At 42.3% G+C, this 20,132-nt stretch overlaps 2 protein-coding genes across 5 annotated transcripts in view; one reads left to right on the plus strand and one right to left on the minus strand.

The window, feature by feature from the left end:
- Positions 1 to 3,631: 3,631 nt before the first annotated feature.
- LOC108038292 (odorant receptor 42b) lies at positions 3,632 to 4,958 on the minus strand. Its single transcript, XM_017115062.1, has 3 exons — positions 4,192 to 4,958; positions 3,781 to 4,138; positions 3,632 to 3,717 (listed from the first exon to the last, which is right to left on the minus strand). The coding sequence occupies exons 1-3, from the start codon at positions 4,956 to 4,958 to the stop codon at positions 3,643 to 3,645; spliced, it is 1,200 nt and encodes a 399-aa protein (XP_016970551.1). The 3' UTR covers positions 3,632 to 3,642.
- Positions 4,959 to 11,558: 6,600 nt separating this feature from the next.
- Positions 11,559 to 20,132, plus strand: part of LOC108039013 (zwei Ig domain protein zig-8) — an 83,714-nt gene continuing 75,140 nt past the window's right edge. For all 4 annotated transcript variants that reach the window (XM_044461754.1, XM_044461756.1, XM_044461755.1 and 1 more), the window contains exon 1: positions 11,559 to 12,243. The gene's annotated coding sequence lies outside the window, so the exon portion shown is untranslated. The remainder of the gene's footprint in view (positions 12,244 to 20,132) is intronic.

Here is a 20,132-nt window from a genome sequence, read left to right on the forward strand (position 1 = left end):
GCTGTTTAAAATGAAGCCTCGAGCTATTGAAATTAAAGTGCAATAAAAAAAGGTTTGAAAGCGTTCCAAGAAAATTTTGTAATACGAATGTGGGAATTGTGTGTTTGATGTACACTTTCTATTTGAAAAGTAACGAACTGTTTTATTTGAAAAGTAACGAACAACTTTATTTTAAAAGTAACGAAACGGTAACGATAAGTTTAGCAGCAAAAAGAAAACCTAAAAAGGATTGCGAAAATAACGAGACAAAGACGACGACGAGAGCAAAAGGACGAGGCGACGAGATGAAGCAACTGAAAGACGAGCGGAGAGTTTTATAAAGGAAGCCGAAGACGAAGCATAACCTCTAGACACTGTATTCGAAGAAGCTGTAATCAATTATCCTAAACCTTAATTAAATATTCTATTAAACATTAACCAAAACCTCACATGAATTCAAAGAATGGTGGTGTGTACTAAGTGTTCATGTGTTTAAACGGTTGAAATCTATCGCGTTATCCTTGTAATTAATTGTTAAATTGAGTTGTCTAAAACGAAAAGGTCTACCGAAGTTCTACAGTTATTATCATGCTGTATTAGGCTAAAAGCCTAGTACTTACAACGTCGATATCCGTTCGTCTACTATGAGGGAAATTCAAGTTTTAATGCTTACAAACTCGTTTATCGATCTAAGTTTGAGGCTTTAAAAAGAAAACTAAATAATCTAAGAAATTTAACATAAGATGTTGAGCACAAAGGACGCAAGCGGTAAATTGGTTGTTGGCATGGCGGCTTGTATTGTGGCAATAGAGGAAAAGTATTGCCAAAAGATAAAAACCTTAGAACGTTTTTTTGGTAGGTGGAGCAATATCTTGTCTCGAAACGAAAGACTCGCTCAGATGCTGTACCTATAAAAGCCAAGTTGGCCTTCGTCTCAGAGTAATTAGAATATATGTGTTTATTTTTGGATAACAATGTATTTAAATATTTCTTTTTATTTAGATTTCTTGGCACTGGAGACCTGAGAGAAACTTTTCGAACTGTATTGGAGAAGTATATTGCGATAAGGGCCCGCCCAGTACCTGTATCTTTTTTACAATTAAAAGGTAAGTACTTTTTAGTTGCCAATAGAATATAATAATTTATGTTAATTTTCGAAGCTCACTATCGCCTCACCTACATTGATGTCCGGGCTTTTGGTAGCAAGGAGACATGAATGCCTTCTTCCGCAGTGATTTTGGCGAACAGCTCCTATTAGACGAGCTGCCCTTTCGGGATACAATTTGATAAACGGGTATTGAACTTCATATAACATTGTCGGTGATGATGCATTCCCCCTTCATAAGCGCATTATGAAGCCGTATAGTGGCAAGGATCTGCATCCTTGTGCTCGTGCTTGTCTTTGCATTGAGAACGCTTTTGGTATTCTCAGCGCAAGGTGGATGGCTGTACAACGTACTTTGCTATGCAACCAATGCAAGGTTCTGTTGGGCCTTGCATAATTTTATAATGTTCAGCAACTTGCGTGATGCAGGATATACCAAGCTCTGTGCTGACCGACTGGCGACCCTGCCGATGAAGTTGCCCCCAGGATTTCAGTAGGGAAGTTCGCAACAACCTAAAAGAATATTTGAACGGCAGGGATCGACATTAGCAAGTATTTTGGCAATACAAATCTCCTGCTCGACTTTAGCAGCATCTTCTGGAGAGATACTGCTAAGCTCCGTACTTTACAGTACGCAAATATGGGAATGGGAGTGTTTTGTTTTTGTTGCTGCAGGAAGTTTCGTCGCTGGTGATTCCTCAACCTTTCGTTTCTTGGCGGTCCTTCTACCACCTTCCTTTGGAAATATAGATTTTTCGAAGTTCGAGTACTCCATTGGTCACGCTTCTTTGCCAGCGGAAAACCAAAAGCGGGTTGTTATGTTAAAAATAATGTTTATACTTATATTACTGTAACATAACTAAATTGTGTTGCCATTGCAAAGTGTTTCTTGGATCAAAAAAAGGTCGGAAAAAAAAAAAAAAACAAGAAAGGAAAGCTAACTTCGGGCGGAGCCGAAGTTGAAATACCCTTGCAGAATATTCTGCAAATTATATTCTCCAAAATTATTATACCCTTGCAGAGGGTATTATAATTTTGGTCAAAAGTGTGCAACGCAGTGAAGGAGACATCTCCGACCCTATAAAGTATATATATTCTTGATCAGGATCACCTCCTGAGTTGAAATAGCCATGTCCGTCTGTCCGTCTGTCTGTTCGTCTGTCTGTCCGTCTGTCTGTCCGTCTGTCTGTCCGTCTGTCTGTTTCTACGCGAACTAGTCTCTCAGTTTTAAAGATATCGAATTGAAACTTTGCACACACCCTTCTTTCCTTTGCACGCAGTATATAAGTCGGAACGGCCGGGATCGGACGACTATATCCTATAGCTGTCATATAACTGAACGATCGGAAATGCCATAACTTTGGTGTTTGTAAAGTTAGGAAGTTGAGATTTTCTATAGGTTTTATTTTTGGCCAATCAATCTGACCTACCGAATTTCATGAGAATGAAATTTGGTATGTCGGATTGATTGCCAAAATTATTCATATGATGCTTCCATAAGAGAGTCCCAACTTCCTAACTTAAAAAACACCAAAGCTATGGCATTTCCGATCAATCAGTTAAATGGCGGCTTTATGATATAGTCGGCCGATCCCGGCCGTTCCGACTTATATACTGCGTGCACAAAGGGTGAGTGTATATTCTATAGCTACCATATAACTGAACGATCGGAAATGCCATAACTTTGGTGTTTTTAAAGTTAGGAAGTTAGGATTTTCTATGGGTTATAATTTTGGAGAATATAATTTACAGAATATTCTGCAAGGGTATATCAACTTCGGCTGCGCCCGAAGTTAGCTTTCCTTTCTTGTTATAATATAAATTGTATGTACGAAAAGTTTTATCCCAAAATTGTAAGCCGATTGAATGCCTTTTATTTATGTTTTGATTTTTCATATCGATCAAGGAACAGTTTTAGGGTTTTTAGGGAATCTCAGAAAGCGTACTTTAAAACTCAATAATGCTGATTCACCAACAGAATCCTTGCACTCTTGGTCATTATTTTATACTCTCTTAATTTGTTTTTCTTTATTTACTTTGTTTCTTTAATTAACTATCAGCTTTAATTACTTGTTATTCACGTATTATTTGAAATGCTGACTAAATCTTTACAGCTGTCAATACGGGAATCGTATCGCAAAACTTCGTTGGCTCACTTTAAACTTTAAACAAATGGCTTTCGCTTGTTCAAATGGGTAAATTGGCAATAAATATAAAGTATTACAAATTTGACTACTACTACTAATTTAAGTTCATCCTTGTTGGTTAATGGTTTGAATACTGAAGAAAGTTGGACACTATTACACACCGGTCGTCGACGTTATTGAACTGGGTGTTATTGCTTGCAGTCTTAAAACAGTTTTACACAAATATGTATATGATTTCAATGTAAATATGAAAATATTAAAATAATATTAAAGTGTTATACACTTTGAATTAAACACAACAACTCTTGGCACTCAAATCAGTACCGAAAAAATTTTATTTAAAGTAAAAATATTGAAGTTTGTTTTGTTTTTTCCTCTGGGTGTTAGAAAAAGTAAACGAAAATACGACCATTAGTCCGTCTTAAACTTGTCGGCTATGTTCATTTGCTTGGTGATGGTAATCACGGAGAAGGCAAACTTGGCTACCTAAAGATGGGGTAGAGAATGAGAAGCCGTGCGGGGGGAAGAAATAGTTTCGCAGGCACTTACACTTATGTTGCTGCTCATGGATATCGGAAAGATGCCGCCGGCCACAAACTCGATGGGCTGCTGCACATTTTGAAGGAAATACAGGAGTGTTGTCTTGTAGCGCCGGCTGGCATCCACCCAGTTGGACTGGAAGATGGCATGGGTCAGCGACTCGCAGTCCTCGATGATGAGGTTGCAGGTGTAGCAGAAGGGGAACGTCTGCAGCAGGATGGTTATAACGAACATGAAGGACGCAATGCCCGTCCAGAGGTCCGAGAAGAAGAACACGTTGATCAGCGTGAGCCCCAGCACCAGGCCGCACAGCAGGAACTGGGTGAAGATGGTCCCCGAAATGACTGGTCTGATGGTCGCGCAGTAACTGCGGGCAACAAAGCGTTAGTTGCTCCACAGATCCCTGGAGCTCACACCTACCTCACAATCAGCTTGTGGTCCATGACGCAGTTGACCAGCTCCTCGTAGCTCTCCGCCTCGCTCATTGCCTCGTCGGACCGCAGCCGTCGGATGCGCTCCCGCAGCATGTCCAGGTGCACCCGGAGGATGAGGGTGTAGATCAGTGGGTACGTGTCCGACAGCTGATCCTGCAGCACCGCGCCCGACATCACCACGTACTCGAGCGTGGAGGCCACCCAGAGCTTGAGCGGGCCGTCGTGCCAGTCGATGAACGGGTTGTACAGCTGCCAGGGCGGCCGGCCACTGAGCACCGAGCTGAGGTAGGTGGAGCCGGCGTAGCCGCAGTAGACGAAGGTGAAAATGAGGAAGGCGTGGTTGCTGCGCGCCACCACGCGGTGGATCTTCTCGCGCTCCTCCATTGTGGTGCAGCGGAGGTCCAGCTGGTCCAGTATCTTCTTGGCCTTGATCAGCCGCCAGAGCATCGAGTAGGTGATGGCCACCTTCACCGAGGAGCCGTAGGCGTTGAAGCACACCTGCAGCGAGGTGAGGAACTCGCCCGGGGAGAAGTCCTTGATCTGCGTCATGTAGCTGCCGAGGAAGCCCAGCGGCAGGTACGTGGTCGACCACATGAACGTCATCAGCGTCCAGAAGAGGTACAGGTAGCGCAGCACGCCCCCCTTGGGCGGCAGCCAGCCTATGAACTTCATGGCGCGGTACAGGTAGATGCAGCCGTCGCGGGACCGCTTCTGCTCGGTGAGCGGGGCGGGACGTATCAGATCGAAGACCATCCTGGGGCCAGTGTGCTGTGGACTCCTGGGGCCCGGCTTATATAGGCCTGTGGCCGTCAGAGCTTGCCACATTTTCATAGATGAAGTTTTCAATAAATTCGAAAAGTTTTTATTAAGTTTCTGATGTTTAATTATTCACTTGAGAATTTCTCTGCTGCGCTACGTCATGTTTAATTAACCAGTGAAATCACTTGACTCAAGCGCTCAAAGCGGACGGACATTTCTCGGTGTTTTTCACGAATTTCGATACGCCGATACGGTTTTGAATTTGAAACTGCATCAGCCCGGGCGGTACTTGGCTCCACATGCCGGCTTTCCGGTCTGCATAAATTATGAAAAAGCTGGCGAAAATCGCAGACGGCTTCTTAATGGCAATTAAGACGTTCCTCATACGCATCGTGAGCCGCGCTGTTTCAACTTTAACAGGGGCAAGTGCTTGTTTGCGAGTGCGTCACGGAGGTTGAAGGCACACAGCCCGAGGTTGTATCCGCGAAACTTTTAAGGCCATCTCTGCGCTCGGGTGGAATGCAAAATGGCCGCTAATCGCCCTTATAACTACATTTATTAAATTCCCTCTTGTTAGTCGGTGGGCGTGTGGGCGAGTGTGTGCCGAAAGCTTTGCATAATCATCCTTAAAACGTAAGCCCGCACAGACGCCACATGTTGTGTTGTGTATCGCCTGGGTGACATCTCCTTGCAGCTTTAATGAAAAATATGTTCCCCGAGTGTTATTAATATTGCTCAGGATGTCTGGCAGTTGACACATGTTTTGTTGTCGCTGTCGCTTTTGTTGAACGTACCTTCAGTGTCTGCTTCAACTTCAGTTTCAGCTTCGGCCACAGCCACGGCTACACACATCCCTCATACATCCCTGCCTCGTGTAAGTTGACAATTTTTTTCATTACTGCAACATTTCAATAGCAGCAGCAGGGGCATCCGAGCCCGAGCCCAGGCCACGAGGAAGTGTGCCGAGCAGCTGTTGCTACTCTCCTGGCTGAGTGTGAGCCCTGTGTCCAAGGAGCACGGCAAGGGCAAGGATAATCTTTTGTTTGCCTTGGCAGGGCTCGCACACTTGATTACGTTTGCTCTCCAGGTCCGTCATTGTCGCCTGCTCCTCAGTCATTTGTGCCCTGGCCAGCTATTTGGCCATCTTTCCGCCCCTCGCTCCGTCCAGGTGAGACTGCCTGGCAGGAGCGCTTGTGTGCCGACACATCGCAGCTTTGAATAGAATTTATGCGCTGCAATAACCTACGGGTGGACCACGAGCTCAGGTCCTTCTGAGCGGGTTCTTCTCAAATCGCCAATCTGCTGTCCGTGGCAGAAATTTATGTTGGCTTCGGCCAAACCAATTATCCCATTAATTGCTGCGCTTTGCGGAGCCAAAAGGAGATACAGGAGATGGGGAGGGCGATGCGAGTACCGGGCTTGAAGTTGTCGTCTAATTGAAGGCGGCGTGTGTCTTTTGGATCACTTTTAAACAGGCCTCCTGGAAGTATGCTTCATACCACGCCATCATTTATTATCGCTTGACGTATTTATTTTAATTAACGGAAATTAACGCCGCCCTGCGCAGCTGTGCGAGTATGTTTGCAGTAGTAGCTTACACACATTTTCGGGCTGTTCCATACGAGCTATCGAGGTGAGCTCCCAGCCCACTTCTTCCACCCACGCATCCACATGAATGCATACGCGCAGCTTTTTGAGAAGGATGTCAGCCTTCTCGATGGTAAACACTTGGAGCACACAGCCCTCAGAACGCTGAGAAGGATAACTGAGTGTCAATCTGTTTTTGATATGTTGCAAATGAACTCCTTGCTGACTCCTCGAGATTATTAAATATCCTAAAGCCAGAAGTCTTGACAGCCCACATCTAGAAAAAACAACCGGTTACATATTAATATCTCTTTTAATGATAGTTAAAGTTCGATTCCAAGTTAGTTAAAATACAATCGAAGCTGCTTTTGTGGGAACTAGCAAATCGCTAACCTTTCTGTATAGAGTTTTCTACACACAAGGAATAACGCAAGGTCTAAAATCGCAATAAGTTTGGTTTATTGTATCTGATTTTTGTTTGTTTAAAAAAACTGAGCTTTTTATTTTTATTGTACTACTGAAGGAATAATAATTTTTAACGACTAGAAAAAAAATAATCTATGAGGTCTAGTAAGTTTTATTTTATAAAATTCCAAAAGCGGGCATAAAATCGCTTTTCGTTTGCCAAGACATGAAGTATCAATATATATAATTCATCCTACATTTTTTACGATTAAGCTAATTAAAAATGGTTTTAAGGTTAACATAAGTATTTGTCTTAAAGATTTAAGGTGCTATGCCCTTTTTGTTATGAGGAATATTTGTATACCCTTGCAGAGGGTATTATAATTTTGGTCAAAAGTGTGCAACGCAGTGAAGGAGGCATCTCCGACCCTATAAAGTATATATATTCTTGATCAGGATCACCTCCTGAGTTGATATAGCCATGTCCGTCTGTCTGTCCGTCTGTCCGTCTGTCTGTTTCTACGCAAACTAGTCTCTCAGTTTTAAAGCTATCGAATTGAAACTTTGCACACACCCTTCTTTCCTTTGCACGCAGTATATAAGTCGGAACGGCCGGGATCGGCCGACTATATCCTATAGCTGCCATATAACTGATTGATCGGAAATACCATAACTTTGGTGTTTGTAAAGTTAGAAAGTTGGGATTTTCTATGGGTTTTATATTTGGACAATCAATCCGACCTACCAAATTTCATAAGGATCGGCCGACTATATCCAATAGCTGCCATATAACTGAACGATTGGAAATGCCATAACTTTGGTGTTTTTAAAGTTAGGAAGTTTGGATTTTTTATGAGTATTAAGAATGCATCATAGGAATTATTTTGGAGAATATAATTATAGAGTATTCTGCAAGGGTATATCAACTTCGGCTCCGCCCGAAGTTAGCTTTCCTTTCTTGTTTCTTTAGGTTTTAATTATAAATTGGCCTAATCGGGAAAGACTTCTAGGATTTAAGAGATAAATTTGTATGGTTATATTTTTTTTCTCATCAATAATGATTGTTGTCTGAGCTTAAGGAATAAAATTATAAAATTATAATTATGAGTTAAAGAAATAATACTCATGAAATAAAAATGATGGTGGATTTGTCTAGACTAACGAAAATGTAGGATTATTAGTTTTCTTGTATTTTTTGTACGACTATTGTCAGTTTATTTTTTTTATCGTCCAAATCAAAAGTAATCATTATTTTCGGTCCTTGAAATATGGTTTTAACCACAAAGTGCTTACAAAAATTATGAAGACTGCCAATAAAAAAATGATTTGTGTGTTTATTATTATTTTATTCTGCTCCAGTGCCCAGCCATGAGAATGCATTTTGATGATTTGCTTTGCTGGTGCCGCCAAGCCGGCTCTGGCAAATGAAATTATAATAAAAGAATTCCCCAACCGGGAGCAGCAGCAGCAGCAGCAAGGACGACCCCTAGCACACACAGCCATTCCAACGAGCACGCACACGGGCTCACATGGGGGCGAGTGCAGACCAGGGTCGTAAATGCCATTATTATTTTGTAAACATTGCGACAGAGTGAGTGCCCAAAATTGTTAACTTACAAGGTCGTGAAAATACATAAAAAATGGGATACATCGCGTATAAAAAAACAATGGCTGCAACTAACACAGACAAGTGCAAACGCACACAGCAAGACAAATAAACAAGCTAGACATTCTGTTGCAGCAACATACAAACTTTTAATTAATTTCTGTCTGTGTGACCCGTGAGTATACGGGCACATACGTCTAACTGATTGCTATGATACTGCTAGTTGGTGTTGGTGTTTTGTTTACTTGTGTAAGCGTGTGGTGTGCGGGGAGTGGGTGTGTGTGTGTGAGGGTCCTTTTCGGCACACACAAACAAACAAGAACAACACGAACATTTAGTGTCGCTTTGGTGGCAAAAATGGCTTGACCCAAATGTAATCAGGTAATTTGTTTTGCACTGTCAATATTTACACGGCTGCCTCGCATATTTGAACTTAATAATGATTTGCTGAGTTATTGTCCTCGCATGGCCACATAGGGAAAACAGGAAAGGCAGGGAAAGCAGGGCGGAAGCGGACTCAAAGCTCCGGGTGGGGGGCATTGATTTCCCTGGAAAGCGGCCTGCTCGCTGCTCTTTAAATATTGCATGCTCAGTCAGCCTAGACATTAACTTGGCCCAGACACGAGTCCCACTCGTGCCGCCTGTCAGCCAACCTCGACGGCCTGACTGCCTGACTGCCTGAATGTCTGACAGACAGCAAGTGAAAGTAGTGCAAAAGAGCAACAACCGAAATTGATTTAATAGCCCTACATTATGGGGGCTAAATGCATACATGCTGCCAGATGTTCCCCAATGTGTATGGGGCATTCACACCCTCCCACCAACATTCGGGCGACTTTACTGCTCAACAGTTTCTACAGACTTGTCAATAAGCTGCAGTGGTTCGGCTTGGATAATTGGAAATTTCAGGTGAATCGAATTAATTACTGAACGCTTAAGTCAATCAAGCAATGAACTTACCTTCCATTTATGTGTCTAGCTCATACAAATATCGATCAAAGATGAAATTAATAACTGTTAAATAACTCGTTGAGGCTTTTGATTGGCGAAAACATCTTAGAATACTGGATTGGACCTAAGGCAATTGAAGCGTAATGTTTAAGACTGAAGCAGTTTTCCCTCTGTTAAATCGCAATCCGCAGGCAAATCACATCTCATTTAAAATACGGAGAAGTTTTAATGTCCGCAAGAAAAAAACGCTCGCACTTTAAATTTATGTTTGGCAAATATTCATCAACATAGTAGGGCCTCAGGTCGTTTTCAATTCAATTACGACTCAAATACAATGCTTACTCAATTGATGTATGGCCTATCCTTGCTGTAGGGCCAACAGTTTGTTTCCTCTCCTCGTGTCAACACATTTTTTTATTTTTATTTGTTCTTTTGGCAGCCGGCAAACAGTAGGTAACATTTTTCATTCGAGTTGGAAATAAAAAGAGAAACTACGTTCGGGGACAACAAAACATTACACAGATAGTGTCGACAGGACAGGCGGGGCAGGAAGCAGGCGAAGGGCGATCGGCATTGGGCAGGGGGCAGTGGGCGGTGGGCGGGGGGAGGGGTAGATACGAAATCATATCGAGCACGGCTGAAGTTGAACGGGGTCAAAGTGAATGAATCGAGCATATTGACCATTGACTAAATGGCTGGCAAGCATGCGAGCCAGCAAAAAACTATGGGCCAGATGTCGATTGTGGTTGGGTAAAAAAGGGGTCAACGCTTGTATTATTTTCAGCACAGTGGCAATAATTCAATTCGGAACATTAAATCCCTGAAGGCATTATGCAGCACAAATTTCTCCAGGGCGACTTTGCTTCTTAATTAAGGATATTTGTAGGCAAGCGCCCGCCTATCGATGCCAGTTTATACAACTGGCGATCCCAGTCAATTCCCAATTCTGTCGCAATAGCCACAGCTTCCTTTTTATGGCCAGGACGAGCGTCCGGCTATCTGGCGCTCTTCCGCTCTCCGCTCCCCGCGCCAAAGCGCTCATGCAAAAGCAATTTCCTGGACTTTTTACCCGACCGCCAGCACGGGCACACACACGCGCGCCCAGACCCACTCACAGATTAAGACGGCGACCCCACTCGGAACGCATTGGCCGACTCCCGGATGCCTCAGCACTCGAAACCCAATGCGAATGCGATTATGCCCCTGCTACACCAGCACACCAGCACACCCACCCCCCACTCCCCCACTCACCCACTCAGCCGCACACACTGCCACGCCAGCGTACAAATTGCGCGCTGTAAGTAAGAAATCATTGAGGTTGGTCGGCACACTAATGGAAAACGACAAGCGGCATGTGGGCAGCCGATTTGGCGACCATCTCCCCGCTCCACCCTCCACCATCCTCCACTTTGCCATATCCTAACCCTTATCCGGCATCCTGGTGGCCAGCGATAGTTGTCAGTTGGCCGGGGGATTTACTCCACGTTCAGGCTTGGCGACCGCAAAAGTTTAGTTGCAAGTTGCGGCTCTCCTTGCGGCAGTCAGCTGTCCGCCTGTCCTCCTGTCCGTCGCTCCGCTCATCTGACTGCCAGTTGCATTAGGATATCAATTTGAGGACACTGATTCGCTGGTGGGTCCCCGTCTACCGCGCCGGAGGGCGTCGTCCGAGGTCCGGCTAGTGCGGTCTTTCAGCAGCCAAACGCTCCGGCACGTGACATTGGCAAAGTGAATTCAGTTCGCAAATGTGACACAGTTTGGGCATCTTGGGCCCAAGCAGCTCGGAGTGCCTCCGCGGAGACCTAAGAGAGCTGCCGCGGGAAGGACTCTCTTAGTCGGCTGCGTCCTGGAAGCGATGGAAGGCGTCGCGGGGTCCTCGTCGAGGAGGTCGGCTCGTGTCGCTGACCTGAAAGCTGGCGGGAGCTTTCGCTCAGCCCGGCCAGGCGCATGTGCGGACGCTCCCTTCCAGCGGCGGGCTGTTCCCGAAGGCGGACGGAGTCCTGGTCGGCGCGGGTCGTCCTGTCAGTTCACTTCGTTTGCTCGTCGAAAGCTGTGCACGCTGCGGAAGCCACGGCATCGCTCGCAGCCCATTGGCAACAACAACACGGCGAACACTACCAGAATACTGAAAGCGACAACAACAAGGCCGCACCGAGTGAGGGGCTGAGGTTGAAGTGGAAGCGAAGGCTTTCCGGCGGCAAAAGTGTGTTTGAAATAATCGAGAGTTGCCGCGAGTAGCGAGTTCAACTTGTGTGTTTCGTTTCGTTGTGTGGCCCTGTAATCGCACTTGTGCCGGGCAAAGTCGGTGCGTAGTGGGCGGAACCGAGAGGAGCCAGTGCCTCCGCGTCAAGTCACTCTGTCCACAACTGCAACTAAAAGTCGGCGGTGACAAAAGTGAAAGCGGAAACGGAAACAGAGGCGGCAGAGCGCCAGGGGACCGAGGAACAGGCAGCGGCAGTGACAAGTGTGAAATGTGCGGCTCCAGTGTCGTTTGGTTTCTACTTTGACCCAAATCGCATTGCATCCGAGCAGTGCCGGTGTGTGAACGTACGGTGCGAACGTATGTCCGACGGTGACCGATAAGCCAGCCCAGTGGTTGTCACCGCCAACGAAAGTCGCGCGTGCCGGCAGCCAGACAAGTACATAGAACTCAAGCCATCGGAGCCAGCCGCAGCATCCATTCCGGACTCGTCCGCGCTCGGAAGGCCATCCACAGTTGGCCGTCTCTGGCATGTGAGTATGACACGTGCTTAATGTGACTTTCCGCCTTCCGCCTCCCGCTGCCTCACTTTGGCCCAAGCTAGCTTATTTATGCGGGATTTGGAAGTTTGGGCATTGGTTTATGGCCTGCGGCAAGCACAAACTTGGCTGCTGTCAAACACACAACACGAACGTCGCTTGAAAACACATCATTTACGGCAGGTAAATGGAACCTCCCATTCCTCCGGGGAGGTGGCTGACTAAATGGGTTGCTTATCAAGAGGGAAAAGTGTATTCAAATTTTATTACGGCTTGCAATGAAATCTGCTTGCCTAGACTTGATAAGTGGGCCATATTGGAACTAACTAAATCGGTTTCAAATATTAGTATCGATCCTTAAAATGTTTAATAGTCATAGTTAAAATGTATAATATAATGGTCATACAAACAAGAAGGGACTTTATTGATTTATAACACAACGCCTTAATCCAACTCTCCTTTCACGATGAGTATTTTAAGTTTATTTGCATTTGCAATTTCTTATTAGGTTGTATAGATTAGATGAAATCTTAATTGCAATTATATTTAAATTGAAGTTAAAAATTATTGTCAAGATATGACCATAAATTGATTTCACTTTCAGTTCGTTGAGTAGGAATGCAAAATACTGTTTACCTATAATCAAAATTATGTTGAGTTAATCAAAAGCCTCAAGAATTGTTTTTTGACGACGTGCCGTAAACAAACTCGGCTCGATTATGACGAAGCCAGCTCAGAGCACCAGACCAGGCCGCAAGAGTAAGCCTGGCCTAAGAATGTTCGCCAGCCAGCATTTACACACACACACACACACACACTGGGGCATGCAAATGGGGATCGGGGGTCCGACGGCTTTCTAATGAAATGACAAAATGAAAGCACATGAAAATTGCTAAGAAAAGCCAAATATTTGTAAACGAATCCCTTGGAGACGGGCGCTAATGGCGAAAGACGTTGGCGAGGCGTGTGTGTGTGACGGAGCCCCCGGCGCTAAGACGTGTGTGTGTGTTGGGCGGGGGGTGGCCGTGTGATTAAGTGTGTGTGCGTGCAAGGACGTCGGGGGAACGGCCACGCGGAAAGCAATTAAATGTATTTCCGCTTCGATGTCAAATTTAATGCGAGTTTGATATTTGAAAGCGCGCACGCACACTCACACGTGCAAGGGAAGAAAGGTCGTCCAGGTGGCCGGATGTGGGCCACTGCTGGACTGTCATCGGAGCAGGGGGGCGGGACAGGAAGAGGAGCGTTTCGTCACCTCGGGGTCTGACAAGCAGAATGCCAAAGCCCGCCGGGATCCGAGCGTCACTGTGTTGGTGGGCCACGCCCCTCCTGTAGCCCTGCCTCACCTGCACAGCCACATAGGTAGGGGCCTGTTTTACGACCTCTATTTCGACACTTAGTGTGATGGCTAATGAGCATTGCAGACTCGGGCGTATGCGTAATGGGTGTTTATCATACGCCCCGTGGCCGCCCGACTCATTTGGTCCTTGCGTAGAGTCGAAATGTCAGCTGGCCTGGGCAAACATGGACCAGCAAATATTTAAATTGGAGCTCTACCAAAAAGTGACACATAGAAGTACTCGCCTTACTCGGCAGATTGTTGTTCCGTCTTGTCTTGATTTGATTTAATTGTGTGCATATGAAAATCCTCGCAGGCGTGTGTGCCACTTCAGGCAAGCTTTTTGCTCTGCTCCAGCCACGTCCTGCTCATAGTTATTTATATAAAATACTCACAAGCATAATAGCAAAGGCAAATAAAAAACAAACAATATTTAAATAACGGATTACAAGGCAGAGGCGGGGAGCAAGTCGGAAAAGAAAGCGATGCTGATGCTGATGGTGATGCTGCTGCCACAGCAAAAACAGAAATTGGAACAAGCCCGTTGGACGTCATGTAAGTTTCCCATTTAGTTATGAGCTCCGCTTCTTGGCCGATTGCCTACCCGAGTCACTGGATCAGTGCGTAGACTGGCTGGCAGCCTGCTAGGACTTCCCCCGTCTCTGCTCCGTTTCACTTCATTGTGTCTCCGGCGAAAGGCTTTGTTTTTATTTTGGTTTTAAAACTCATTTTTATTCATTAGACTCCGTTCATTGCACGATGATGTCATGTTAACCAAGCCGCGAACGCACGTACTCACCAGTGGCGAGGCCCCACACCAGATGGTTCCTCAGAATATTGCATTTGGCAAAGGCATCAGCATAATCATGAATTTTGAACGTGCGCCATTTTATGGTTTTTATTCAATCTCGGCACACACTCTCACCCCTTGAGGCTGGGTTTAGCATAATTTAAGGCCCTGCTGCCCATTCAAATGTCCTTCAGGGACCCGGGAAGGATGCAGTCCAATCAGGACTCTGCCAACTTTTAATTTCCATTTATTTTTGTGACTTTTGCTACGGCCTGGCCAGCTTATCTTTCTGGCATTGTGTGCAACCCGCATTGTGCGACCCTTTGCAGATAAATATCGGCTGGCATCTTTTAGTGCTTTCCGTTTGATTGGAACTTGCAGCCCGAGTTTTTGGCACAGCCCATCGGGCTACAAATGCAAAAGTTTGCAAGTGGGATGTGAATAGTTAAAGATACTATTGTATATACCTATAACTGGTCCGGGCTTCCAGAATGTGAAGTCAATCAAATAGCGGCTTTACCGTCGAAATGGCAGGGCGGGTTTTATGACTGGAAATTGGATTAAAGCCCAACATAAACATTAACAATGGGCTGCAAGATGTCGAGCAGCCAATTCAAATTACATCGCCCGACTGAAGCTTTACAAATTAAGCCCTTAATGAGGACTTTGCATAATCAAGCCAAAGTCGAAGGTGGGCCACGCGAATTGATGACTGGAAAATTACACGAGCTGCCTGGACGGAAACCAATCCTGATTGATGGCCGGAGTCCCACCTGTTCACAAGTGCTGCCCAGGTATCAGTCGAGTGTTTTTGGGCTGAGTTCTGAATTATTCACGAAATTGGCTAATTATCGAAAAAGCTTGGGGTTCGTGTCTCATGTCCTGTCCTGTGCTTTGTGCTTCTGTGTCATGTGTGCCGTTCGAACTACAAACATTCTATTAGCACTGAATGAATTATTAATAACTGTGTCAGCCGCCTGCTAATGAGATGTTGTGTGTTCTGCCGTTTGCTGGGTGTGGGTGTTATTTACGGACCAAATGGAAGGGGGCAACTCAACTGGACACTTAAATTTTGGCAGTGTTTGCTTAGGCCTAAGCAGAAAATCATTAGTTGAAATGCGCAAATATCTCTAACGTTTTTATTAGTCGAGCAGCAAGTAATTGCCCACAATTAGGCTTTAATAGAACGACCGTAGAGAGCCGCCTTCCGACTATCCTAGCTCCTAAGCACACACACAATAGCGCCACACACTGTGTGCAGAGAGTGAATCAGGACTCCCACTAGAATTCAGGCCCTGTGGATTCCTGGGGGATTAAGCTGAGCGTGAATACGTTTCGGTTGCTCGTTAACTAAGAATTACCCTGTGTGCTCGGTGTGCTGAGAAAAGTTCCTTTGTCTTTTCTGGAAACCTCTGTTTTCTTTTTCTGTTTTCTGTTTTCTGCTTTCGCTTTATTTTGTATTTTTATTGAAGCCATTCTGTCAAGGCAGCAAACAACAGACTGACACTAAGATGTTGTTGTTGCAGAGAAAGAATTCAGAATTTTTCTTTCTATATTTTGTTTACTTATTTTTTCCATCATCGACAATTATTTTCTTCACTGCCTGCTCGCACTTTGCATAAATAGATGACGCACAATTTTAAGTTACTAGACGTGTTCTCTTTGTTTTTATTTAGCTAGGGTAGGGTTTATATCGATTTTTTTAGAATTGTTAAACAACATTTTAATTCGTTCAAGAGCATTTTTACATTGTTAGTTCAATTTAGTATTTATAGCCGTTACTCGTAAAGAAAAGGGTGGAATGAATAGTATATGTAACATTGAGGAAAAAGCATTTCCTAATTTTGATCAGGATTGTCCAGCTATTTCGGGTTTCCTGTTTGTTAGTGCTTCTGTTTGTATGAGGACCGTGATTTCTGAATCTGTAGAGGCTAAACAGTTAGTATTGCACGTACATATTCTGTGAGGAGAATTAGGCAGCACGCATATTTGGTATACATAAAAATTGTTTAGCTCTCAATAAAATGTATATTGAATTCAAAACGTCATGAAAAAATATTGGGTGTGTTCACTGTATTTTGACCAGGCGCTAAATTAAGGTTGGATCTCGGGAAAGTTACCGTTAAACCGTTAACCGGTTTCCCCAAAATATTGTTCTTCAGATAGGAAACTAGTCCTACTCTTAACCGAAAAAAAACAAACATTAAAAGATTCATCAAATCGGACGCCATAGCATGTCAAATTTCGAGATGTACCTCTTAGATTTATTTGTAATGTTTTTGGGAAGACAAAGTTACAAAAACTTAGTTCTTTATTTAAATACTAAAATAACTGAAATTCTAACGCCATTAAAAATTGTTATTTTGGGATATGAAGATTTATGTTAAACACAACCGCAAGCCAATTTGTGGTATTGTTTGTTAATATATAATTCTATATTAAGTGGCAATTATTTGTTATTTGCGCTGTTAATGCATTTTGGTCATCGGTAGTCATAAATATTTAATGCCCAAAAAATGCTGTTACTATATTAAAATTTTAACATTTCCGCCGAATTTTAGTTTAAAATTTAATTTAGATTAAAATTAAAGTTTTTGGCAATAAGATGTGAATAAGACTTAAAAACAAAATACAAAAAAAATATTCTGTAGGGCTTACAATCTAAACTACAATAAATTGGTAAATAATTAAGAACACTCTCTCGTTTTCTTCGGTGACTAAGTTTTTATTTCGGGCTCGATACGATTTTGTTTAGGACTGAACTACTTGGCATTATGCAACATTTTTAGACACTGAAAAACCGTTTTTAAAATCAACATTTTAATTGCTTAAACTGCGTCAATAGATAACAAAATAATTATATACGATGAAAGTATTACTTTACCTAAAAAATTCGTAATGGTCCATTCGTAATGGTCCTAAAAAAATGTGCTTTAACTATTTATATTTCTCGTTACTGCCAAATTTACTTTTTTTATTTATAAATTTTTATTTTATGATTATATAATAATTTGTATAAAAATAAATGGAAATCTTGTATATACCCTTATATTTCATAGTAAGTGAAACTTAGTTGCGTTCAATAAATAAATATTGTACAAATAAATATAATTAAAAACAGCAGAACTTGAACTCACGACCCACGGGTTTCTAGCCTGAACACTAAGCCACGGCCTCTCAAATTTTTCGTAAAAAAATTATCTTCTGCTCAAAATATTACATTATATTATAATAAAACAAGAAAGGAAAGCTAACTTCGGGCGGAGTCGAAGTTGATATACCCTTGCAGAATACTCTGTAAATTATATTCTCCAAAATTATTCATATGATGCATTCTTAATACTCATAAAAAATCCCAACTTCCTAACTGTAAAAACACCAAAGTTATGGCATTTCCAATCGTTCAGTTATATGGCAGCTATAGGATATAGTCGGCCGATCCTTATAAAATTTGGTAGGTCGGATTAAGTGGCCAAATATAAAGCCCATAGGAAATCCTAGCTGCCTAACTTTACAAACACCAAAGTTATGGCATTTCCGATCAATCAGTTATATGGCAGCTATAGGATATAGTCGGCCGATCCCGGCCGTTCCGACTTATATACAGAGTGCAAAGGAAAGAAAGGTGTGTGCAAAGTTTCAATTCGATATCTTTAAAACTGAGAGACTAGTTCGCGTAGAAACAGACAGACGGACAGACGGACATGGCTATATCAACTCAGGAGGTGATCCTGATCAAGAATATATATACTTTATTATAGAGAATTATAATACCCTCTGCAAGGGTATAAAAAACACTATTATGGAAAGGCCCAAAAATTAAAAAGAAAAATTTTAAGTCAAGAGTTTGCAGCGCACTGGAGGGCCACATTTCAACCCTATTAGGTATCAATATAAAGATAGTTTATAAGCATCGAAAGATGCGAGGGTAAATTAACTTCGACTTGCCAAAGATTGCTTCCTTTCATGATTTTATATATAATTTTTAAAAGCAGCTCATAAATGAAAAACATTTCAGGTCGCCTAAGAAAAATGTAAAATATAACAAAGATGCGCTCTTTGAGTTCCGCCATAGATTGACCAAAAGAGTGTGCGAAGAAGTCTACCATATATACCCATAAAAATCCCAACTTCCTGACTTATATACAGAGAAAGAAAAGAAGGGTGTGTGCAAAGTTTCAATTCGATATCTTTAAAACTGAGAGACTAGTTCGCGTAGAAACAGACAGACGGACAGACAGACGGACAGACGGACATGGCTATATCAACTCAGGAGGTGATCCTGATCAAAGAATATATATACTTTATAGGGGTAGAATATTTTTCTTCTACAATTAAACAGAGAGCAAACTTTGGACATTTAAAACTGACGTTCTAGAAGGCGTATAAAAATCTGTGTGCTCAGGAAAAAAATCTGTTAAAAGTGAAATTTTTAAAATTTGAGCTGTTGGTGTGGTTCAAAATGTTTCATTGTGTCTCTGGTTGCATAATTGTTGAAAATACACGTCGATTGACCCTAAACTTGCTATAAATTCAATTCCGTTTAAAAGTTTAAAAACAAATTATAGAAACTCACTACTATATCGGTTTCACAAAAAATGAATCAAATTTTAATTATAGGATCCTAGAATCATTTTTATTCTACAAATTTAAAAAAACAAGAAAGGAAGCAAACTTCGGACAGCTTTAAAACTGAGGGTCCAGTTTGCGTAGAAACGGGACGGACATCGACTCTCCTGGTGATGCTGATAAAGAATATATATAGTTTATAGGGTCGAACGCCTTCTTTTGTAAAAATACAAGGACAATACATTGGGTTTTCCTTTTTTAAAAATACTAAATTAAACCAATTTTTTTCAGCAATTTTCTGACCTAATTAACTTTTTAAAATTCCTGGTAAGAAAATTTAAAGAACATAATACTTTTTGATTTTATTTCTTCTGATAGGGCGTTCGTAAGTGATTTTAAATTCTTCTTTCAAATTCTTTAAATTCTTCTTACGAGTCATTACCAAGTGGAATGTCACCCCAATAACTAATTCGTTTAATTTAACTTATTATACATATTTCGTTTAAATATCCAACACTTTTTACACTCTCTAAATATCTTGAGTGATAACAAAAATCATTTGCAATTTAAATGAACAATTTTAAACAGAAACAGTGCATCGTTAATCAGCTAACCAAATTAAAAAAAATGTGTGTATAATCTATATATATATTGTCCAAAGTATTTGTAGGGTATTTTAGTTTTGATATTCCGCCAAATAACAAATAAAAAGAAGTCCACGGGGTCTTTTAAGAGTTTTTTATTTTGTGGGCGTTAGAGTAGGCGTGGAAACATTGTGAAATAAACTGGTTGGCTGCCTAAAAAAACTAGAATCTTGCTAAATCCCACAGAGATCTCATACTTTTCAAGTTTTGGACGTTCCTATAGATGGCTTAATCAACTCGACTAATGAACCTGATCAGGAATATATATACTTTATAGGGTCGGAAACGCTTTCTTTAACCTGTTACATATTTTCAACGAAGGCATTAACATTTTTACTCTGCGAGTAACGAGTATAATTATTAATGCTGGTTGTAAGCATAACATTAACCGAAACCGATTTTTGATTTGGGCTTAATCCATGGATCTGGCACTTGTTTACTTTTTGTAGTCGTTGCACATGCATGTATTTCGTTAAGCTAGATTCAGTTTAATATTGCTGCTTTGCATAAAATAACAAACGAAAAAAAACAGTTTTATATG

The sequence above is a fragment of the Drosophila rhopaloa genome, unplaced genomic scaffold (assembly GCF_018152115.1).
Source record: "Drosophila rhopaloa isolate 14029-0021.01 unplaced genomic scaffold, ASM1815211v1 contig_69, whole genome shotgun sequence".
Classification (NCBI taxonomy): Eukaryota; Metazoa; Arthropoda; class Insecta; order Diptera; family Drosophilidae; genus Drosophila; species Drosophila rhopaloa.